Source organism: Rhinatrema bivittatum, chromosome 6, assembly GCF_901001135.1.
Source record: "Rhinatrema bivittatum chromosome 6, aRhiBiv1.1, whole genome shotgun sequence".
In the NCBI taxonomy this organism is placed as follows: domain Eukaryota; kingdom Metazoa; phylum Chordata; class Amphibia; order Gymnophiona; family Rhinatrematidae; genus Rhinatrema; species Rhinatrema bivittatum.
Window position 1 is genome coordinate 190,411,818 of NC_042620.1, and position 20,365 is coordinate 190,432,182.

At 43.0% G+C, this 20,365-nt stretch overlaps 1 protein-coding gene across 1 annotated transcript in view; it reads left to right on the top strand.

Moving 5' to 3' along the window:
* PARD3B (par-3 family cell polarity regulator beta) overlaps positions 1 to 20,365 on the top strand; it is a 2,091,605-nt gene that overhangs the window by 1,276,638 nt on the left and 794,602 nt on the right. Inside the window, 1 exon segment of the mRNA XM_029606318.1 lies at positions 3,944 to 3,988. Within this exon segment, the coding sequence (XP_029462178.1) occupies positions 3,944 to 3,988 (45 nt within the window).

Here is a 20,365-nt window from a genome sequence, read left to right on the forward strand (position 1 = left end):
ACCACAGTATAATGTTTGGTTACGTGTTCTTCTGCAGGAATGTCTAGTGCCAAGCTGGGGGAAATGCTACCCTCCAGGGCATTGAAAAATAGGGTCCCCAAGTGGGCAGTGTGTCCTTTGTATGGGCAGAATCACCCTCTCCAACTGGCAAGGATATAAAGTCCCAGTCTCTGCCCAGAGAGAGAACATTTTCTCTCTCTCTCTCTGGGGTCTGAAGAATCACCAGATGGGTGTCCTTTTGAATGGTAGGCTTTGCCTTAACTCACTGCTAGATGATCCAAACCTTCTTTGTTCTTATGCAGTCCTTTGTACTTTTATTTGAATCCCTGATGGGAGGGGTCCCCTGGAGCAGGACTTTCTGGGCTCCAGGCAGGAAAGAAGGGGAATCAAAACTTCCCCCTGGATGGTGAATTTAATCTTCTCAAGAACTGAAGATAACACCGGGGCCCTCCTTACAGCAGGTTACATACAGCCCGGCCTCACTGAGGATAAAGGGGGGGCAGGTCTTCTCTAACCTGCATAATCCCAGGCCTGGGGTTCCCCAATCCCTCAGCCCAGGTGGTGTACAGGCTCCAGTAAGGCCTCTAATACTTAAATGGTTAAAGTAAAAAAATGCACTCAGAGAGAATCTCCCACCAAGACAGGTTGTGTACTGGCTGGGCAAAAATCCTCTGACCTGGCCAAGACCACCAATCAGGGCTTGCTTGGCTCTTCTGGTTGGGCCTGTAAAATAACAAAAACTAAACTCCTCTCTACCTCTGTACTTCATAATATCCAAAAAGGACTGCCTCCCAAGCTCTGTAATAAGGGCGCAGTTATATACTATTACGAGTGGGACGTCCATGCCAGACTCTACAGAAGGAAGGTCTGCATTGAATGGATCCTTCCATTATCCATCCTACTCTAGTTAGTAGACTGATGCTAAACACTCAGGACTTATAGGTAACCTGAGATGATGCCCAGGTTACACTTTCATCTGTCTTTCTCTCAGGCTGCATGCTCTGTTACTAAAGATTTTCTTCTTTTTCTTACCTACCTCCACCTCCAGTGTCATCTTTCTCTTTCTCCCACTATTTATCCTTTAATCCATCTCATTTCTCTCTTTCTGATCTCCTCCTGCAGGCTGCTTTCTCTTCCAACCTCTCATCCCATCTTCTTCTCCAGTTTTTCTGCCTCCTTTCCCAACCTCATTTCTCAAACCTATCATCTTTCTCTTTCTGGCATTATCCCTCCTTTCTCTCCTCTCCATCTTTTATCTTGGTCTCATCTTTCCAACCTTTTATCTCTTCTTCCTCCTTCCCACCTCTACAGTGGCATCAGCCCATTGCCATGATTTCTATTTCAGCATCTCCATCAAGACTAGCAGAACATCGTGATATAGACTCAGTCATTTTGAAACTTGTAAGACCAAAACCAATATGGCTGCAAGGTCGAAAGTTCTTTTTCACTCAACGCACAATTAAACTCTGGAATTTGTTGCCAGATGATGTGGTTAGTGCAGTTAGTATAGCTGTGTTTAAAAAAGGATTGATATGTTCTTGGAGGAGAAGTCCATTACCTGCTATTAATTAAGTTGACTTAGATAATAACCACCGCTATTACTAGCAATGGTAACATGGAATAGACTTGGTTTTTGGGTACTTGCCAGGTTCTTATGGCCTGGCTTTCCACTGTTGGAAACAGGATGCTGGGCTTGATGGACCCTTGGTCTGACCCAGTATGGCATGTTCTTATGTTCTTATGATAGTATCAGGAGAGCAGACATTATGACAGATATGGTCTAAGTGGCTGCAGCAGGAGAAGAGTAGTGGCTGAAACTGTGTGGGCTGGTCTCAATGATGGTATCAGACGGTAAGTATCTGCTGCAAGACTTATCTCACTAGTGTCTGGAGAAGATCAGCAGCTGCTTCATGGTAGTCATGAGTGCAAATGGGTTTTATCTGTATAGCAACAAGATGGAGGAAGCAGCAGCAGTGCATGGAAGGCTAGAATGCAGTCTCATAATTTCATGGCCAGGGATAAATTCCTATTGCTTGCTGTAGTTTATTTATTTAATAATTAATTAATTTTATATGCTGCTTTTACCCAGCTCAAAGTGAATTACAACTGAAACATAATTGACAGCATCAATAAATAAGCATAAAAACATAAAATATTAATACTTAACAAAAAATATAAATAGCATATCTTAATAAACCATTCTAAAAGAAATATTCAATAACATAAGGACATCATAGGAAAATGGGGGCTTTATTTCTAACATATACTCCATCAAGTGGCTCAAGTTGATTTGTTTAATTGTGCATTGTAATTGTATTCTTTGTTCAGTACATGGAAACAACCAAATTTTGTGGAGGAAAAAAGTCTGTGGTATAGATGCTAGGAAAATAAGTTTGTTTGGGGTTAATGCTTAATACAGTATGTAGGTTCCTATAAAAGAATGATTTTACTACTGAAGAACTCCTGTAAATTTCTTAGATTCGGAATCCCAGATCATTGATGGACCTAGCATTCAACTTATATACTGTAGAAAAATAATTTCTGTATCTATAACGGCATGAATTGGCTACTATGGCAGTACAGAAGGCTAGCAAATAAGCAACTGGAGAATTGCATCATTTCCTAAAACGCTCTCCCTAAAAACCCGTAAACCTGAAACTGTGAATATCTGCTATATTGACATTCATGGTACAGTTTTCTTTTTTCCTTATACTGCATTGCCATTCTAAAAAGAACTGCTACAGCTAATATGCATGGTAACAATATTGTCTCTCCTGACTGGAAAGGAGGAGCAAGTGGCTCCCATTAACTCACTAAACCTGCTTTGATACAATTTTTTATAAAGTAACTTAAAATCCTTAATAGTCATTTTGATTTACAGTGAACATTTACATACACTGGTGCCAAAAGAAATGATTTTTCTTATTTAGAATAAACTGACACATGCTGTCACAACCTCAGGTGAGGCACTTAAAAATATTTTACACACAATCATTACATTAGCATTGTTTCATCTCTGAATACTATCATTTGTTTACTCTTAGAGGTATAATGATTAAGTAACACATTGCTTGTTTTGCAATGTTTGCATACCTACAGAACTACGCCCTTACAAGAGGAAAAATGTCCAGTTATCAATTAAAATGTCCTTTGGGTTTAGCTTCTAAGTCTCCATAAATGTGTTCTTGCACAAATTTCACATGTAAAATATATTGTTGATATTGGATGAATTTGTGTGACAGCCTTATAAGAGTCTGAGTTTAATCTCTTGAGTGGTACAACTTGGTCACATTACCAGATAATACAAGAACACATATTACAGCTCTAAACCTGAACAAGCAAGCAGTATCGAATATATAGAGAAGAACCGTGTATATCTGTTACTTAGCATAGTTCTCTCAAACCATCAGTGTTGTGAATTAGACAGCTGGAGGAATATGAAATGACATCAGGAATAGAAATGATATGTTACTGATGGAGCAGCCAACCTGAGAAGTGGCATTGAAACAATCTTTAAAATGGCCCTCTTTGTCATAGATTTTCCTTCGCTTTAGTAGAAGCCGAAGGCCAGCCTAAGGAACATGTAGGGACAGTTAAGAAAAATAAATTTGTATAATGTGTTTGCTGTGCCAGCTTCTCATTTGCTGGTTATTTCTCTACATTCTACGGTAGGAGAGGTGACAGTGGGCCAGATTTAGTCTCATGGTATTATGGAATGATTTTCCATAGGACTTCTCTAAAGAAAAAAAATATAAAAATTATTCTACTCCCATTTACTACAGCTAAAAGATATCCCAAGTGCTTTAAAGCAAAAACAGCTTTCCTACAGACCATAATCAAGTAAAACTTGAATGTATCATGTTTCTAAATGATTTGACATTAACTCAAAGCCGGTCAGAGTTAAGAGCTTAAAATCTTTCATGTCTTTTTCCCCTCCATCCAGTGGCAGATGAAAGCAATATCAACTCGCTGGTTGGACACAAATCAGGTAAGGAATTTCTTGTAACTTGCTTTGCTTCCTGCTCTTTCCCTCTCCTATGTAAAAACCTAGTATGTGCGTAACAGCAGCATCCAGTTTCCAACCACTGAGATGACTGAAGGGCTTGCTAATTAATGCATGAGACGTCTCCAACTTCCATAGTGATAAATTAGAACTTAATGCTTGGCAGTGTGCATAGCTGCGTGTTCACTGACTGGAATCGTTTTCAGGGAGAGAAATAACTATTCACTTGAATTATATATCTGTCCTGAGGACTAGAAGGAACAATACCAAATAGACCATGAAATTGAATCCCCCTTACCCTTCCAGAAGACTGCCCCCATTCCCCCCTCCTCCCTTACCACCACCAGAGTGGGTAATGGGGATTTGCATAGGGTTACCAAGCCTTTCACCTCTAAGTCACCAGTTCAAAAGTGGCTCTGGTCAGTAAAGACTTCAAAAGGTGGCCTACAAAATAAGTTGGTGGCTACATTTCAATTTCCAGGTTCCACATTACTAAAACCACCATTTCAGTTTTGACTAATTGGCACTGCTGACAGTCTCAGCAAAGATGTAGGAGTTGATAAATGCTTGGAGATGAAATTCTTTCTCACACATATAGAGGTGGTCTCTTCACAGCAGAGTTTCAGGTGCATTGGTAGTAAAATGTGTGGAATCCAGTAACTGCCCATGCCATATTTGTTCTGTTGATAAACTGTTGTTTTGGTTTACGACACTGTCCATCTATCGTTTGTCACAAACACTAAAAGTCACAAGAATGCTAAAACTATACATCTGACTTTGTGACCTTCTAATGTGCCCATTTGGATTTTTAAATAGAGTGAGGTCTATAAGAATCATGTTTATCAGAAATTTCTATTGGTACCATATAAGAATTGTACTAAAGAAAATGTGCTGCTCTTAAAAACTGGCTTGGATTGCTTTCTGCTTCAGTTTGCACAGCGTACATTATAACACTTTTCAGGTGGATTTTGATATCCATTCTAGATGGCTAAGAGAATACAGAAAATTGCACAGTGCTTTGAAAAAATAATTGGAAGTGCAGAACTCCTTCATGGAAACCAAGTACATAGTATAATACTGTTGTAGCTAAAAGCATCTGGTAGTATTTTTTTGTTTACAATCAACATGCAGAAAATGCATGCACTGTAAGATTCTACTCCCTCCTTTTATAGCTTTCTATTCTTTAAAATCACTCTTGTTTCTTTCTGTAAAAGCTCCTAGAAATAACCTTTTCAATTCAGATTGTGTAGTATTGTCACTGTTTTTATGCTGGAGATCTTAAAAGAAAATAGTAGTGAATAGTTGAGCTGATCTTGCCAAATGTTACACTCACATGTTAAATACAAAATATGGTTATGTTGTATCTTGTAAAAAGTATCTTTAAGGGCTTACTTTTGGCCCAATTCAGTAAAATTCACGGGAGAGCTGGTGCTCCGAGGCGAGCGCCAGCTCTCCCAACACGCTCTCAGGCCACTCTCCTGGGTGCACGATTCTGTATTTAAATGAGGGCCTGTGGTAATAAGAAGGCGCTAGGAACACTAGCGCGTCCCTAGCGCCTCCTTATTGACAGAAGTGGCGGCTGTCAGTGGGTTTGACAGCCGACGCTTAATTTTACCGGCATCGGTTGTCAAACCCGCTGACAGCCATGGGTTCGGAAAACAGACGCCGGCAAAATTGAGCATCCGTCTTCCAACCCGCGGGCCGTGGGCAGATTTTTTTTTATTTTTTTTTTAGAATTTTAATTTTTTTTATTTTTGGGGCAGTTTTTTCTGCTTTTCTGTACACTTTCCCGGTGTTGGCTGAAATTAACGCCTGCCTTAGGACAGGCGTTAATTTCTGAAAGTAAAATGTGCGGCTTGGCTGCACATTTTACTTTCTGTATCGCGCGGAACTAACTAATAGGCTCATCAACATGCATTTGCATGTTGGGGGCGCTATTAGTTTTTGGGGGTTGGACACGCGTTTTCCTCGCGCTATTATCCCTTACCGTATAAGGGGTAATATTAGCACGTGGAAAACGCGCGTCTAGACACAGGGGCTAATGGTGCGCTCAGCCTGAGTGCACCGTACTGAATCGGCCTGTTTGTGGCTTGGCTCCATCCTTCAAAGCAAGACACCCATTTTTAAGTCTATTGTCCATGATGCTGTGCTTTAGCATCATGAGGAAGGGAGAAATTGATGCAGCAAAGTCAGCTCTTGCCTGTATAAATTGGTGATAAAATATTGAGTTTAAAACAAGATTTTCCTAGCAGCCCATGTCCAGATCAGAGGAACAATTACTGATCCATGTGATTGTTAAGAAAAAAATTGGGATAGGAGAGAGAAAAATATTTCATTCTCCAGTGATTGAGGGATAATGCATCCACATATGGGTAATGTCATTTGACAACACCAACAAGGACAGTGTTCCTAGAAAATTGTGGAAAATCCTAGAAAATTGTCCTTAAGCATTCATGGGATTTCTGGCTCAGCAGCCCCCCTACAGAGGCCCCCTCACGATCCTTTTTTTTTTTTTTTTTTTTTTACCACAGATGACATCAGACACTGATTTTCTCCTGAAAGAGAAAAAAATCCCATCTCACAATCATGCATCCTCAATTGCACCTTTTTCCTTATGCCTCTTCCCAGTTACATAGCTTGTTTTCAGCTCTTGTTTTTTTTATTTTATTTTTTTTGTCAGTCAGTAAGCCCGAAGTTTTTCTCACTATGGTTTTGCTAAGGCCTTATTGCTCTTATATTCTGCATATTCCAAAAAAAATGTGATGATTGCGGCTTAAAAAGTCACACTAAACTAATCCATGCCTTTCCACTGGTTCCTACTTTGGAGGTACAGGAGAAAATGTGGGAAAACTCCACTCTTGATATCTCCTGTCAGTAGGAAGGTGAACACTAAATACTGTGGTCAGACACCACAGAATTCAACAAGATTCAGCTACCGCACACTCATTTCTGGTTGTTTAATCTGCCCTCAAAAGGGCCAAGAAGCCCAATGGTCATTCATTGATATTCCTGAGGCGTGAGTCCCAGATCTTGGACCTTTACAGGAAGAATTTCATTCAGAACATTATGCTCAGCTCCTGCCTACATTCATACCAATCTAGACAGGGCTAAAAAAATTCAGTTTCTCCTTCCAGAAAAGCAGAATGGATGTGCTCACGTGAAGGTGAATTTTAAAAGCCCAGCATGCACATCAATTAGGGGATGAGCGAATATGTCGGCTGGCGCGCACCAAGCATATTTTAAAAGCCTTCTGGATACACGTGTACATGCTGCTGGGTGCACAAATTTAAAGTTTCTAAAAAAGGGGCAGGTGTAATCTGGGTTGGACATGGGCATTCCAGGATTTTACCCTAAAATTTGAGCATAAATACTTACACGTATGTGCGCGTGCTGGGGTCCCCTGCTGCATATGTTTACTTATGCTACGGATTAGGGATGTGAATCGTTTTAGGACGATTAAAATTATCGTCCGATAATTTTAATATCGTCTTAAACCGTTATGGAACACAATACAATACAGATTCTAACGATTTATCGTTATAAATCGTTAGAATCGTGAGCCGGCACACTAAAACCCCCTAAAACCCACCCCCGACCCTTTAAATTAAATCCCCCACCCTCCCGAACCCCCCCCAAATAACTTAAATAACCTGCGGGTCCAGCGGCGGTCCGGAACGGCAGCGGTCCGGAACGGGCTCCTGCTCTGAATCTTGTCGTCTTCAGCCGGCGCCATTTTCCAAAATGGCGCTGAAAAATGGCGGCGGCCATAGACGAAAAAGATTGGACGGCAGGAGGTCCTTCCGGACCCCCGCTGGACTTTTGGCAAGTCTCGTGGGGGTCAGGAGGCCCCCCACAAGCTGGCCAAAAGTTCCTGGAGGTCCAGCGGGGGTCAGGGAGCGATTTCCCGCCGCGAATCGTTTTCGTACGGAAAATGGCGCCGGCAGGAGATCGACTGCAGGAGGTCGTTCAGCGAGGGTTCCGGCGCCTCGCTGAATGACCTCCTGCAGTCGATCTCCTGCCGGCGCCATTTTCCGTACGAAAACGATTCGCGGCGGGAAATCGCTCCCTGACCCCCGCTGGACCACCAGGAACTTTTGGCCAGCTTGTGGGGGGCCTCCTGACCCCCACGAGACTTGCCAAAAGTCCAGCGGGGGTCCGGAAGGACCTCCTGCCGTCCAATCTTTTTCGTCTATGGCCGCCGCCATTTTTCGGCGCCATTTTGGAAAATGGCGCCGGCTGAAGACGACAAGATTCAGAGCAGGAGCCCGTTTCGGACCGCTGCCGTTCCGGACCGCCGCTGGACCCGCAGGTTATTTAAGTTATTTGGGGGGGGTTCGGGAGGGTGGGGGATTTAATTTAAAGGGTCGGGGGTGGGTTTTAGGGGGTTTTAATGTGCCGGTTTTTCGATTTTTCGATTTTTAACGATTTTTCACGATTTTTCACGATATTTTACCCCCCCAAACGGCAACAATACGATTCCCTCCCCCTCCCAGCCGAAATCGATCGTTAAGACGATCGAGGACACGATTCACATCCCTACTACGGATAATGTGTAAATTATAAAACAAAAAAATATAGGCAGATCAGCAGGGTTTTAAAGGCTGGGGCTGGCTAACAGGAGGAAGGAAGGCTATTAAAATAGGGGGTTTGGAAGTCCTATTCCTTAACTGAGCAAACTGAATGTTGGGAATGCAAACAGAATGTTGGGAATTATTAGAAAGGGAATGGTGAATAAAACAGAAAATGTCATAATGCCTCTGTATCGCTCTATGATGAGACCACACCTTGAATACTGTATACAATTCTGGTCGCCGCATCTCAAAAAAGATATAATTGCGATGGAGAAGGTACAGAGAAGGGCGACCAAAATGATAAGGGGAATGGAACAGCTCCCCTATGAGGAAAGACTAAAGAGGTTAGGACTTTTCAGCTTGGAGAAGAGACGGCTGAGGGGGGGATATGATAGAGATGTTTAAAATCATGAGAGGTCTAGAACGGGTAGATGTGAATCGGTTATTTACTCTTTCAGATAATAGAAAGACTAGGGGGCACGCCATGAAGTTAGCATTTATTTATTTTATTTATTTTAACATTTTTCTATACCGACCTTCAAGGTTGAATACCATATCAGGTCGGTTTACATCGAACAGGGGTAGATCAGTATAACGTAACATAACATAAGGAGCAAATTTTGTTGTAAGAGACAAGAGCAGAGAAGCAAAAAGTTACATAATAACAAGGACCTTGAACTTGGACGCTGGTTCAGCTGGAAAAAGAGAAGCCTTAAGGAGGTATTAAATTAAGTACATTGTGATATGTCCAAACTAGTAAATGAGGTGAATATTGGCGGGGTGAAGTTCCATATTCAAAAGCATAGCATGTGGCATGTGGCATGTGGCATTGGCATGTGGCATAGCATTGGCATGTGGCATAGCATGTGGCATGTGGCATTCAAAAGCATAGCATGTGGCACATATTCAAAAGCATAGCATGTGGCACATTTAAAACTAATCGGAGAAAGTTCTTTTTTACTCAACGCACAATTAAACTCTGGAATTTGTTGCCAGAGGACGTGGTTAGTGCAGTTAGTGTAGCTGTGTTTAAAAAAGGATTGGATAAGTTCTTGGAGGAGAAGTCCATTACCTGCTTTTAATTAAGTTGACTTAGAAAATAGCCACTGCTATTACTAGCAACAGTAACATGGGATAGACTTAGTTTTTGGGAACTTGCCAGGTTCTTATGGCCTGGATTGGCCACTGTTGGAAACAGGATGCTGGGCTTGATGGACCCTTGGTCTGACCCAGTATGGCATGTTCTTATGTTCTTATGATTGTTCATATCAGGTTGATGCTTCTCATGCATGTTAAGTTCTTGCCTAAGGTGGTGTATTTACACTTTAACAAATCATTTTACCTGCCAACATTTTTTCCCAAGCTACATCATCATACAGGAGAGCAAGCCCTGTACAGTTTGGATTACAAAAGAGCTGTCACATTCTACTGAAAGCAAAGCCCCTTAGAAGCTCCACCCACCTTTTTATTTCCCTTGATCCAAAAAGGTCTACCATTGCTGCAAATTAACATTCTGATTTAGGGGTAGGCAACTCTGATCCTGGAGTGCCACTAAAAAGTCTGGTTTTCAAGAGTTCCACATTAAATATGCATGAGATATATTTCCATACAGTGCAGGCAGTACATACAAATGTACCTCATTCATATTCATTGTAGGTATCCTGACATTCAGAATTGTTTGTGGCATGCCGGGCCCGCTATTGCCTACCCCTGATCTAATTGGATTGCAGAACGCATCTCTTTCTGTTATACCAGGCAGATCTGAACTCAAGAAGGGCATGTTAAAGCTCATATTGCCAGAGCCATGGCTGTGTCTGTGGCCTATCTTAGAGCAGCCTCCATTGAGGAGATTTGCAAGGCTGTGATATTGACTTCTGTTCACACATTCACATCCTATTATTATTTAGACAATGACTCCCAACACAACAATAGGGTTGGCCAGTCTGTCCTTCATGGACTGTTTTGGGAGAGAATCCAACTACTTTATCCTTGTCTCCTGCTTATTATTTCAAGTTGTCTTACATTAAAAAAAAATACATAACATGGGAAAAAGACTTTCCCCACCTAAAACATGTTCCTGTTCATCGATGGTATTCTTTTGTTCCCTTTTTTTGTTAAACAGGAACTCTTAGCTAGAGGGATTCCCTGTGTTTGGCTGCATTATCCTTCTTATCCTGGGAGAAAGGAACAAAGTCAGCATGGCTTTACCCAGGGCAAGTCTTGCCTCACAAATCTGCTTCACTTTTTTGAAGGAGTTAATAAACATGTGGATAAAGGTGAACCGGTAGATATAGTATACTTGGATTTTCAGAAGGCGTTTGACAAAGTTCCTCATGAGAGGCTTCTAGGAAAAGTAAAAAGTCATGGAATAGGTGGTGATGTCCTTTCGTGGATTGCAAACTGGGTAAAAGACAGGAAACAGAGAGTAGGATTAAATGGACAATTTTCTCAGTGGAAGAGAGTGGACAGTGGAGTGCCTCAGGGATCTGTATTGGGACCCTTACTTTTCAATATATTTATAAATGATCTGGAAAGAAATACGACGAGTGAGATAATCAAATTTGCAGATGACACAAAATTGTTCAGAGTAGTTCAGTCACAGTCAGATTGTGATGAATTGCAGGAAGACCTTGTGAGACTGGAAGGTTGGGCATCCAAGTAGCAGATGAGATTTAATGTGGATAAGTGCAAGGTGATGCATATAGGGAAAAATAATCCATGCTATAATTACACAATGTTGGGTTCCATATTAGGTGCTACAACCCAAGAAAGAGATCTAGGCGTCATAGTGGTTAACACATTGAAATCGTCGGTTCAGTGTGCTGCAGCAGTCAAAAAAGCAAACAGAATGTTGGGAATTATTAGAAAGGGAATGCTGAATAAAACGTAAAATGTCATAATGCCTCTGTATCGCTCCATGGTGAGACCGCACCTTGAATACTGTGAACAATTCTGGTCGCCGCATCTCAAAAAAGATATAATTGTGATGGAGAAGGTACAGAGAAGGGCTACCAAAATGATAAGGGGAATGGAACAGCTCCCCTATGAGGAAGACTAAAGAGGTTAGGACTTTTCAGCTTGGAGAAGAGACGGCTGAAGGGGGATATGACAGAGGTGTTTAAAATCATGAGAGGTCTAGAACGGGTAGATGTGAATCAGTTATTTACTCTTTCGGATAGTAGAAAGACTAGGGGGCACTCCATGAAGTTAGCATGGGGCACATTTAAAACTAATCGGAGAAAGTTCTTTTTTACTCAACGCACAATTAAACTCTGGAATTTGTTGCCAGAGGATGTGGTTAGTGCAGTTAGTATAGCGGTGTTTAAAAAAGGATTGGATAAGTTCTTGGAGGAGAAGTCCAATACCTGCTATTAAGTTCACTTAGAGAATAGCCACTGCCATTAGCAATGGTAATATGGAATAGCCTTAGTTTTTGGGTACTTGCCAGGTTCTTGTGGCCTGGTTTGGCCTCTGTTGGAAACAGGATGCTGGTCTTGATGGACCCTTGGTCTGACCCAGTATGGCATTTTCTTATGTTCTTATGTTCTAATGTAATGAAAAGTTGCTTACCTAGAACAGGTGCACTCTGAGGATAGCAGAATAAACAACTGCATATACCTACCACTCTTCCCTTATGGAGATGAATTGCTAAAAGCTTTCACATTGAACTGAGGGCGTCCTGAGCAATAGCCACTGAGCAAGAAATCCTCTCTATGTCCAGGAAAGTTTCTAGACTTTCAAAGCTTTCTAGAAATGCTGTCCATTGTGGTGCTGTTGGCGCTTGCTTATCCTGCTATCCTTGGAGAAAACCTGTTACAAGTAAGCATCTTTGTTTTATATTTAAGTGGTTTATATTGAGCTAAAACAATATCATTACATGAAACTGTAGCCATTTTAACTAATTTTATTTTTGGGTGGAGGAATTAACTGAGAGGTAACAGACTGTAATACTCAAGAGTCACAGACAGGTCTGTTTTTTTAGGATATCCATAATGTTTATGCATTAAATAGATTCGCATTCACTGCCTCCATTGTATGCAAATGTATTTCATATATATTCATTATAAATATCCTGAAAACCAGGCCTGTTTGTGGCTCTAGAGGAGCAGAGTTGGCCACCCTTGGATTTAACTCATTTAGTTGACGTCCTTTAATTGTAGTTTGAGAAGCCCCACTCTAACGACTGTGATTTGCTGCTAGCATCCAGGCTCTACTGGCATGCTATCACTAGTATTTTATGTTTTATAATACACGTGAAAATATGGCATGGCAAGAAGCATTCAGATTATAAGTTAGAACCAGAAAAAAATTCCATCCCATGAAATATTAGACAGTTTGATTAATGCGAGTTTAATTATGTGCTCTTCAGATTTTTCAGAAACCAAAAATAGTATTAAGTAGAGGGAAGAAAAGAATCCAACTTAGACATCTGTTTATATAAAACACTGGGATTTTTTCATAAGAAGTTAAAATGTAATACTCCTTACAAGATGTCTCCATTCATTAGAATTGTGTTTTTTTATTTCTTTATTCATTTTTCATTTTAATTTACTGCTTCAAACTCTTTTAATATGTATTGACTGTCTGTGAAGCCTGTGCTGACACAGCTTTTTAGGATGATGCAGTGCTAGAGAAAAGCTGATGAGTTGTTCTTTATGAGCCTTGACATATTAATTAGCAAAATGGATTAAAGAATCTGTGTTATTTTTATTTTAAGATTTTAAAACAAGCTACTATATGTATGAGATAAGTACCAACTTTGGGAACATCTCCTACTGCCTCCCACAAAAGAGATTGTTCCTCTCATCTTCCTTACTCATCATCGTAGTAAGTCTATAATATTTATTAGGTGGCAAAGTTTTATTTCTTTTACTAGGAGAGCCAAACAAATTTGTTTACAGAAATGGTTTATAGAGAGTTCTTTTTTGCTGTAGCTAAGTGGCATGGCTGCACCTGACATCACGTAGTTTTCTTTATTTAAAAGCAGAAGTGGTACCAGGGTGAAGAAATATTAGACAGTGAAGAGCATGTACAGTGGGAAGAAGATGTGATGAAGTTCATCAGGGAAAATGCTGATGGAGTTGTATGCAAAAGTTTAGGCACACTGGTCAAATTACATATTACAGTGACCCTCTATATGAACAGGATGTGACACCGTCTTTACATAATACAAAGTTAAACAAGAAATCTTTCTTCAATTGTAATGCAAAACTGCTGATTTTGACAGATTTAAAAAAAAACCAAAATCGTTAATATGGCATGTGCAAAAATTTGGACACCCTTCCAGTTGATTTATTTTTACTTTTCTTTATAAAGTTGTTAATTAGGCCCAAAACGTTGATTGGCTCATTAAGCCTTTAATTAGACTGATGAAGACAGTTGCACAATTGAACAAATACTCTGCCCCTTCTAACCACTCGGGTTATGATTGTTCTATTTTCAACAAGCTGTGACACCTTTAAGCAGCTGACTGAGCATTTGAAAGTAAAGATAATTCACTCTTATAAGCAGCGTAAGGCTATAAAAATAAATTTAAACACTTCCAACTTCCAATTTCAGTTGGGGAACGTCGACTGGAGGGCCAGCTGCCTCGGGGGCTGGGGTGTCCAGGGGGTTTAAACTTCAAAGGTGATCAGTCCTTTAGCGATTGCTGCTGCAAGCCAGCTGCTCTTATCTCACCCGCCCGGCCCAACAAGAGCAGCCGGACAATTCCATATATTGCATGTGTGTAATAGCATAGGCGATATTTGTTTTAGTGAGGAGTCGCTCTGTCGCAGCAGGTGACTGAGCCTCAAAAGGGGGAAGGGATCATTTGGTCAGACCGGTTTTGGGTCTATTCAGACCAAATTTCTTGGAGCAGAAGGCGAGCTAAGGCTCGGAAATCCACTGGCAAGGCCTTATGAGACACAGTATGCCTTGGAAGTCCTGCCTAGGGGCAGGTTCAGCCCCATTGCTGGCCGTGGACCGAGGGTAGTTCAAACTGGTGTTTCAGTACTTGTGGCTCTGGTAGATGGGGAAAAAGAGTCTCTGACCGTTCTGAGGGGGGGGGGTGAGGTGTAGGTAGATGAGAGCTCATAAAGGGGGCATTTACAGAGGTTCTGCAGCTGATTTATAGAGTTCTTCTGTTATTAAGTTAATAAAGCTGTGGCCTTACATTTCCAAAGTGAATCCTGTGTCCATCCCTTTCTTCGTGTCACCTTGTCTCCTGGGGCCAAAAAGGGGTGTGGGCCCGGGGGGGGGAGGCAGTCCTGGTGCCCCAGTTACCACAAATCACAGCAAATGACCTGCTGAAAGGTTTTTCTGCCACTGGAATAATTGTCCACAGTCCAGCTTTCCTTACACATCAATGGTCTGCATGGGAGAGTTGTCAGAACAAAACCTTTTCAATGACCTCCTCATAAAAGTCGTCATCCATAGTATGCAAAACAAAACTTTGCTAAGCCTGAAACATTTTGGAACTAAGTGCATTGGACTGATGAAACAAAAATTAGAGTGGTCTGCCACAACCCTACTGTTGTAATTTCCATTTCTTAATGATATTTCTGATAGATAAAATTGCTAGCTGAATGTATTGAGATATTTTTTTATAGCCTTCCCCTATTCAGTTTTTTGTTTTAATATTCCTGGGAATTTCAATGTTATAGCAAAATAAAATTGCTGAAAACTGACTTTGTTTTAACACACAGGAGAAAAATCAGTGGAAAAGTAATTTTTTCACAGATTTTTTTGTTATACCATTGAAATTCTCAGGAAAAATAAAATTAAAAACTGAAAAAAAAGGTCCCTACCTATTTTGTAAGAGTGCATTCTCACAGGACAAGCAGGATGGTAGTCCTCACATATGGGTGACATCACAGGATGGAGCCCAGTCACGGAACACTTTTGTCAAAGTGAACTTTGACTGGCACCTACTGGGCATGCCCAGGATGGCACTAACCCTGCTACCAGCAGGGGTCCCCCTTCAGTCTTCTTTTTTCCACACAGCAGTAGCCACGAGAGTTAAGGAGCTCTACAGAGATTCCTGACAGGAGTTTTCCTCACGGAATTACTTCATAATTAATACCCTTCAGGGGTCCCCCTATTAAATTTTTTACTTCCGTGGTGGTCCGGTAAGTCTTTTACCCGGTTCCGGTCGATTCCCATTGAGTTTGGCCCTCGCGGCCTACTGGCCGTCAACCGCACCGTGGCTAAACTTTCCAAAGGCCATGGCGTCGGGGTTCTGTCGGTGCCCTGACTGTGCTCACACAATGTCCATCACAGACTCCCATAAACTCTGTGTAATGTGCCTTGGGTGTGAGCATGATGTCCTGACTTGCACCAAATGTGCCTTCATGACACCAAAAGGTCACAAAGCCAGAATGGAGAAGATGGAACTTCTCTTTAGGTCTCAAACTCTGACTCCGTCCATAGCATCGATGTCGTCCGAACCGGCGCCATCTACATCGCACCAGTATCGGGCAATGGCCGGTGTCCGTCCAGCATCAACGACTTCCTGGCCATCGACTACCTCTGTTCCTCCTCAGGATCGAGGGGATCATCAAGATAAACATCGGCATCGACACCGTAAGCCTCGGACCATCGACGAAGGCAAATCATCAACCTCGCCATCATCCGAGCCGCTGCCGAAGAAACCCCGTCCAGAAAAGGCATCGACCCTTTCTGAGTCCGGGTCACCGAGGCAACCCTCACCCGGACGGGTACTGGGAGCCACGACTCCGCCTTTAACGGTGGTCCCTCTGGCTACTCCTCTGCCTCCTTCTCCCCTTCTGGAACCAGGGTTGATCGCTCCACATCTCCATGAAGAGCTGGACTGGATGGTTCAGGAGGCCATCGGCAAGACTATGCAGGGATTCCAGATTCCACCAAAGCTGGTGCCGATTCCTGAACTGACCATTGATCCCATTCCAATAGCGCTGATACCGCTGCTCTCCTGGATGGAAGCACTACTAGCTGCTTCTCCGATGGATCCGGGGACACTGACAGTTCCGGTGCCCTCTACACTTCCTCTGTCATCAGAAGGAGAAACACCGTTCCATCTTCCTCCATCGGGAGTCCTGCCGATGCCTCAACCATCGATGTCACCGATACTTTTACTGCCATCGGTGCTGCCGATTCATCCATCGATGCCCTCAGTACCTTCATCGATGCCTTCAGAGCCTAGACTGGGACCTTCGGGAATACCTTCGTCCCGTCCCTCTAAGGTTCCTGGAGGGCATAGTTATGATCCCTAAGATACATGGACCGATGACTCGTCCCAGGACACCGATGATTTACCATCACCACCCTCTCCTACCAAAAGCAGGAAACGTTCTCCTCCAGAGGACTTGTCCTTCATTAATTTTGTGAAGGAAATGTCTGAGTTAGTTCCCTTACAACTGCAAACTGAACAGGATGATAGATACCAGATGATGGAGCTTCTACAATTTCTGGACGCTCCTAAAGAAAATCACCTCTATCCCTATCCATCAAGTACTTCTGGATCTTCTGAAGAAGAATTGGGAACACCCTGGTTCGATGGCACCAGTCAACCGAAAAGCAGATACCATATATTTGGTCCATTCAGCTCCTGGGTGGGTTCCAAAAACCCCAATTGGATCACCAGTCCATGGTTGTTGAATCTGCCCAAAAGAAGGCCCGGCGCTCAAAGCCTCATTCTTCCTTCCCTCCAGGCAAAGAGCAGAAATTCCAGGATGCCATTGGTTGGTGTGTCTTCCAGGGTTCAATGCTTATCTCTCGGATCGCCTCTTACCAGCTTTATATGACCCAGTACAACAGGATCCTATTCAAACAAATACAGGACTTTGCGGAGTCACTGCCTCAGCAATTCCAGAAACAGCTACAAACCCTGGTTCACAAAGGATTTGAAGCAGGAAAGCATGAAATAAGATCATCTTATGACATTTTTTACACCGCTTCCAGGATATCTGCAGCTGCCATTTCTGCAAGAAGATGGGCCTGGCTTAAGCCTTCGGACCTACTTCCTGAAGTCAAGGACAGATTGTCCGATCTGCCTTGCATTGGGACAATCTGTTTGGTGAACAGATCCAGCAAATAGTGGTGCAGCTCAAGAATCATCATGAGACTCTTCACCAACTCTCTCTGATGCCTTCTGAATATCCAGCCAAGCAAGCATTCAGGAAGGACTCCAAAAAGTCATTTTACCATCAAAGGAAGTCCTATCCACCACCATCTAGAGGTCTCTCCACTAAGCCTTTGCAGAAGGCCCAGTCCCGACAACCTCGTAAGCCAAAACCACAGGCAGCTCCTCAGCCAGGCCATGCTTCTGGTTTTTGACTCTCATAGAGAGAAACAGCCAGCTTCCACTGCCACATGTACCAGTAGGATGTCGATTGTGCCATTTCAACAACATTTGGCACACAATCACCTCGGACCACTGGGTTCTTGCTATAATCTCTCAAGGTTATCACCTGAACTTTCTATCCATCCCTCCAGATTCCCCACCTCGGGGAGGTCTCCCTCTTCCTTCAATCTAGAGCAATCGAACCAGTGCCCTACTCCCAACAGGGCCTCAGATTCTATTCCCTGTAATTTCTAATCCCCAAATAGTCAGGTGGCATTCATCCAATTCTGGACCTGCGTGCCGTCAACAAGTACCTCCAATGAGAAAAGTTCAAGATGGTAACCTTGGGTTCCCTCCTTCTTCTGCAAAGGGAAGACTGGCTCTGCTCTCTAGACTTCCAGGATGCTTACACACACATTGCGATAACTCCATCTCATCACAGATTTCTGTGATTCCTGGTAGGCCCAAAGCACTATCAATACCGAGTGCTCCCATTCGGCCTAGCATCTGCACCATGAGTTTTCACCAAGTGTCTCGTAGTAGTAGCAGCCTTCCTCAGGACCCAAGGTGTTCACGTTTACCCTTATCTCGACGATTGATTGATCAGGGCTCCCACGCAGCAAGCTGCTCTGACGTCTTACCTTACACACTCTGATATCTCTAGGATTTCTCATCAATTACAAAAAATCCTGCTTAGTCCCAACTCAAACTTTGTCATTCATAGGGGCAGACTTGGACACCTTCAAAGCAAAGGCGTTTCTGCCTCGAGAACGATCTCTCACTCTCACTTCTCTCGCACACCAGCTACAATCTCGACAACACTCAACTGCACGTGATTTCCTCATCTTACTGGGACACATGGCGTCCTCAGTGCGTGTTACCTCAATGGCCCGCTTGGCCATTAGAGTCATGTAGTGGACTCTACGGTCACAATGGACTCAATCCATTCAACCACTATCAACCATTGTCCACATCACCAACCCACTTCGCCAGTCTCTAGTTTAGTGGAAAAATCAGACCAATCTCCTCCAAGGCCTACCTTTCCAGACTCCAGATCCTCAAGTAACCCTTACCACCGATGCTTCCAACCTCGGCTGGGGAGCGCATGTTGCCAATTTACAAACTCAAGGGCCTTGGTCTCCAGAGGAAGCCAAACAAATCAATTTCCTGGAGCTACGAGCAATCAGATATACTCTCAGAGTGTTTCAGGGTCCCCTCTCCGACCAGGTCATCCTGATTCAGACAGACAACCAGGTGGCCATGTGGTACATCAACAAGCAGGGAGGGACAGGCTCCTACTTCCTGTGTCAAGAAGCTGCCTAGATATGGGCGAAGGCCCTTTCCCACTCGATGTACCTCAGGGCCACCTACTTGCCGGCAGTGGACAATGTGTTGGCAGACAGGCTGAGTCCCACTTTTCAACCACATGAGTGTTCTCTCAACCCCACAGTAGCGAACTCGATATTCCAACGTTGGGGTTACCTTTACATAGACCTCTTTGCGCAAAGTAGAGAACTTTTGCTCGCTCACTCGCAGCCAACATTCATTACCAAGAGACACGTTCTCCCTCTCATGGACCACCGGTCTCCTCTGTGCATTCCATCCACTTCTACTTCTCTCGAAGACTCTCATGAAGCTATGTCAGGACAAGGGAACCATGATCCTGATAACCCCTCACTGGCCACGCCAAGTGTGGTTTCCGATTCTTCAGGACCTCTCCATTCGCAGGCACATTCCCCTGGGGAAGGACCCGCTTCTGATCACTCAGAACGATGGGTGCCTACACCACCGCAATCTTCAGGCTTTGTCCCTGACTGCCTGGATGTTGAAAGGTTAATTCTTCAGCCGCTCAATCTTTCAGAACCAATGTCCCGTGTCCTGATTGCTTCACGGAAGCCTTCCACAAATAAATCTTATTTTTACAAATGGAACAGGTTTAAGTCATGGTGTTCCTCACTGTCCCTTGATCCTTTCACTTGTTCCACCATGAAGTTTCTGGACTACCTCTGGCACCTATCAAAGTCAGGTCTAAAAACTTCTTCCATCATGATGCATGTCAGTGTGGTAGCCACCTTCCATAAAGGTGTTGAGGATGTTCCCATTTCAGTACAACCCTTTGTCACACGATTTTTAAAGGGCTTGCTCCACCTTAAACCTCCACTGTGCCCTCCGGCCCCTTCTTGGGACCTTAATCTAGTTTTGGGTCGGCTCATGAAACCACCATTTGAGCCTCTCCAATCCTGTGATTTTCGCTATCTCGCATGGAAAGTGATTTTTCTTCTGGCAATCACATCTGCTCGCAGAGTTAGTGAGGTACAGGCTCTAGTTACCTACCCGCCTTACACTAAACTTCTGCATGACTGGGTAGTACTCTGTACTCACCCTAAGTTTTGGCCTAAGGTAGTATCGGACTTTCAAATTAATCAATCCATCATACTGCCTACCTTCTTTCCCAGGCCCCATTCTAATCCAGGAGAACAGGCTCTGCAT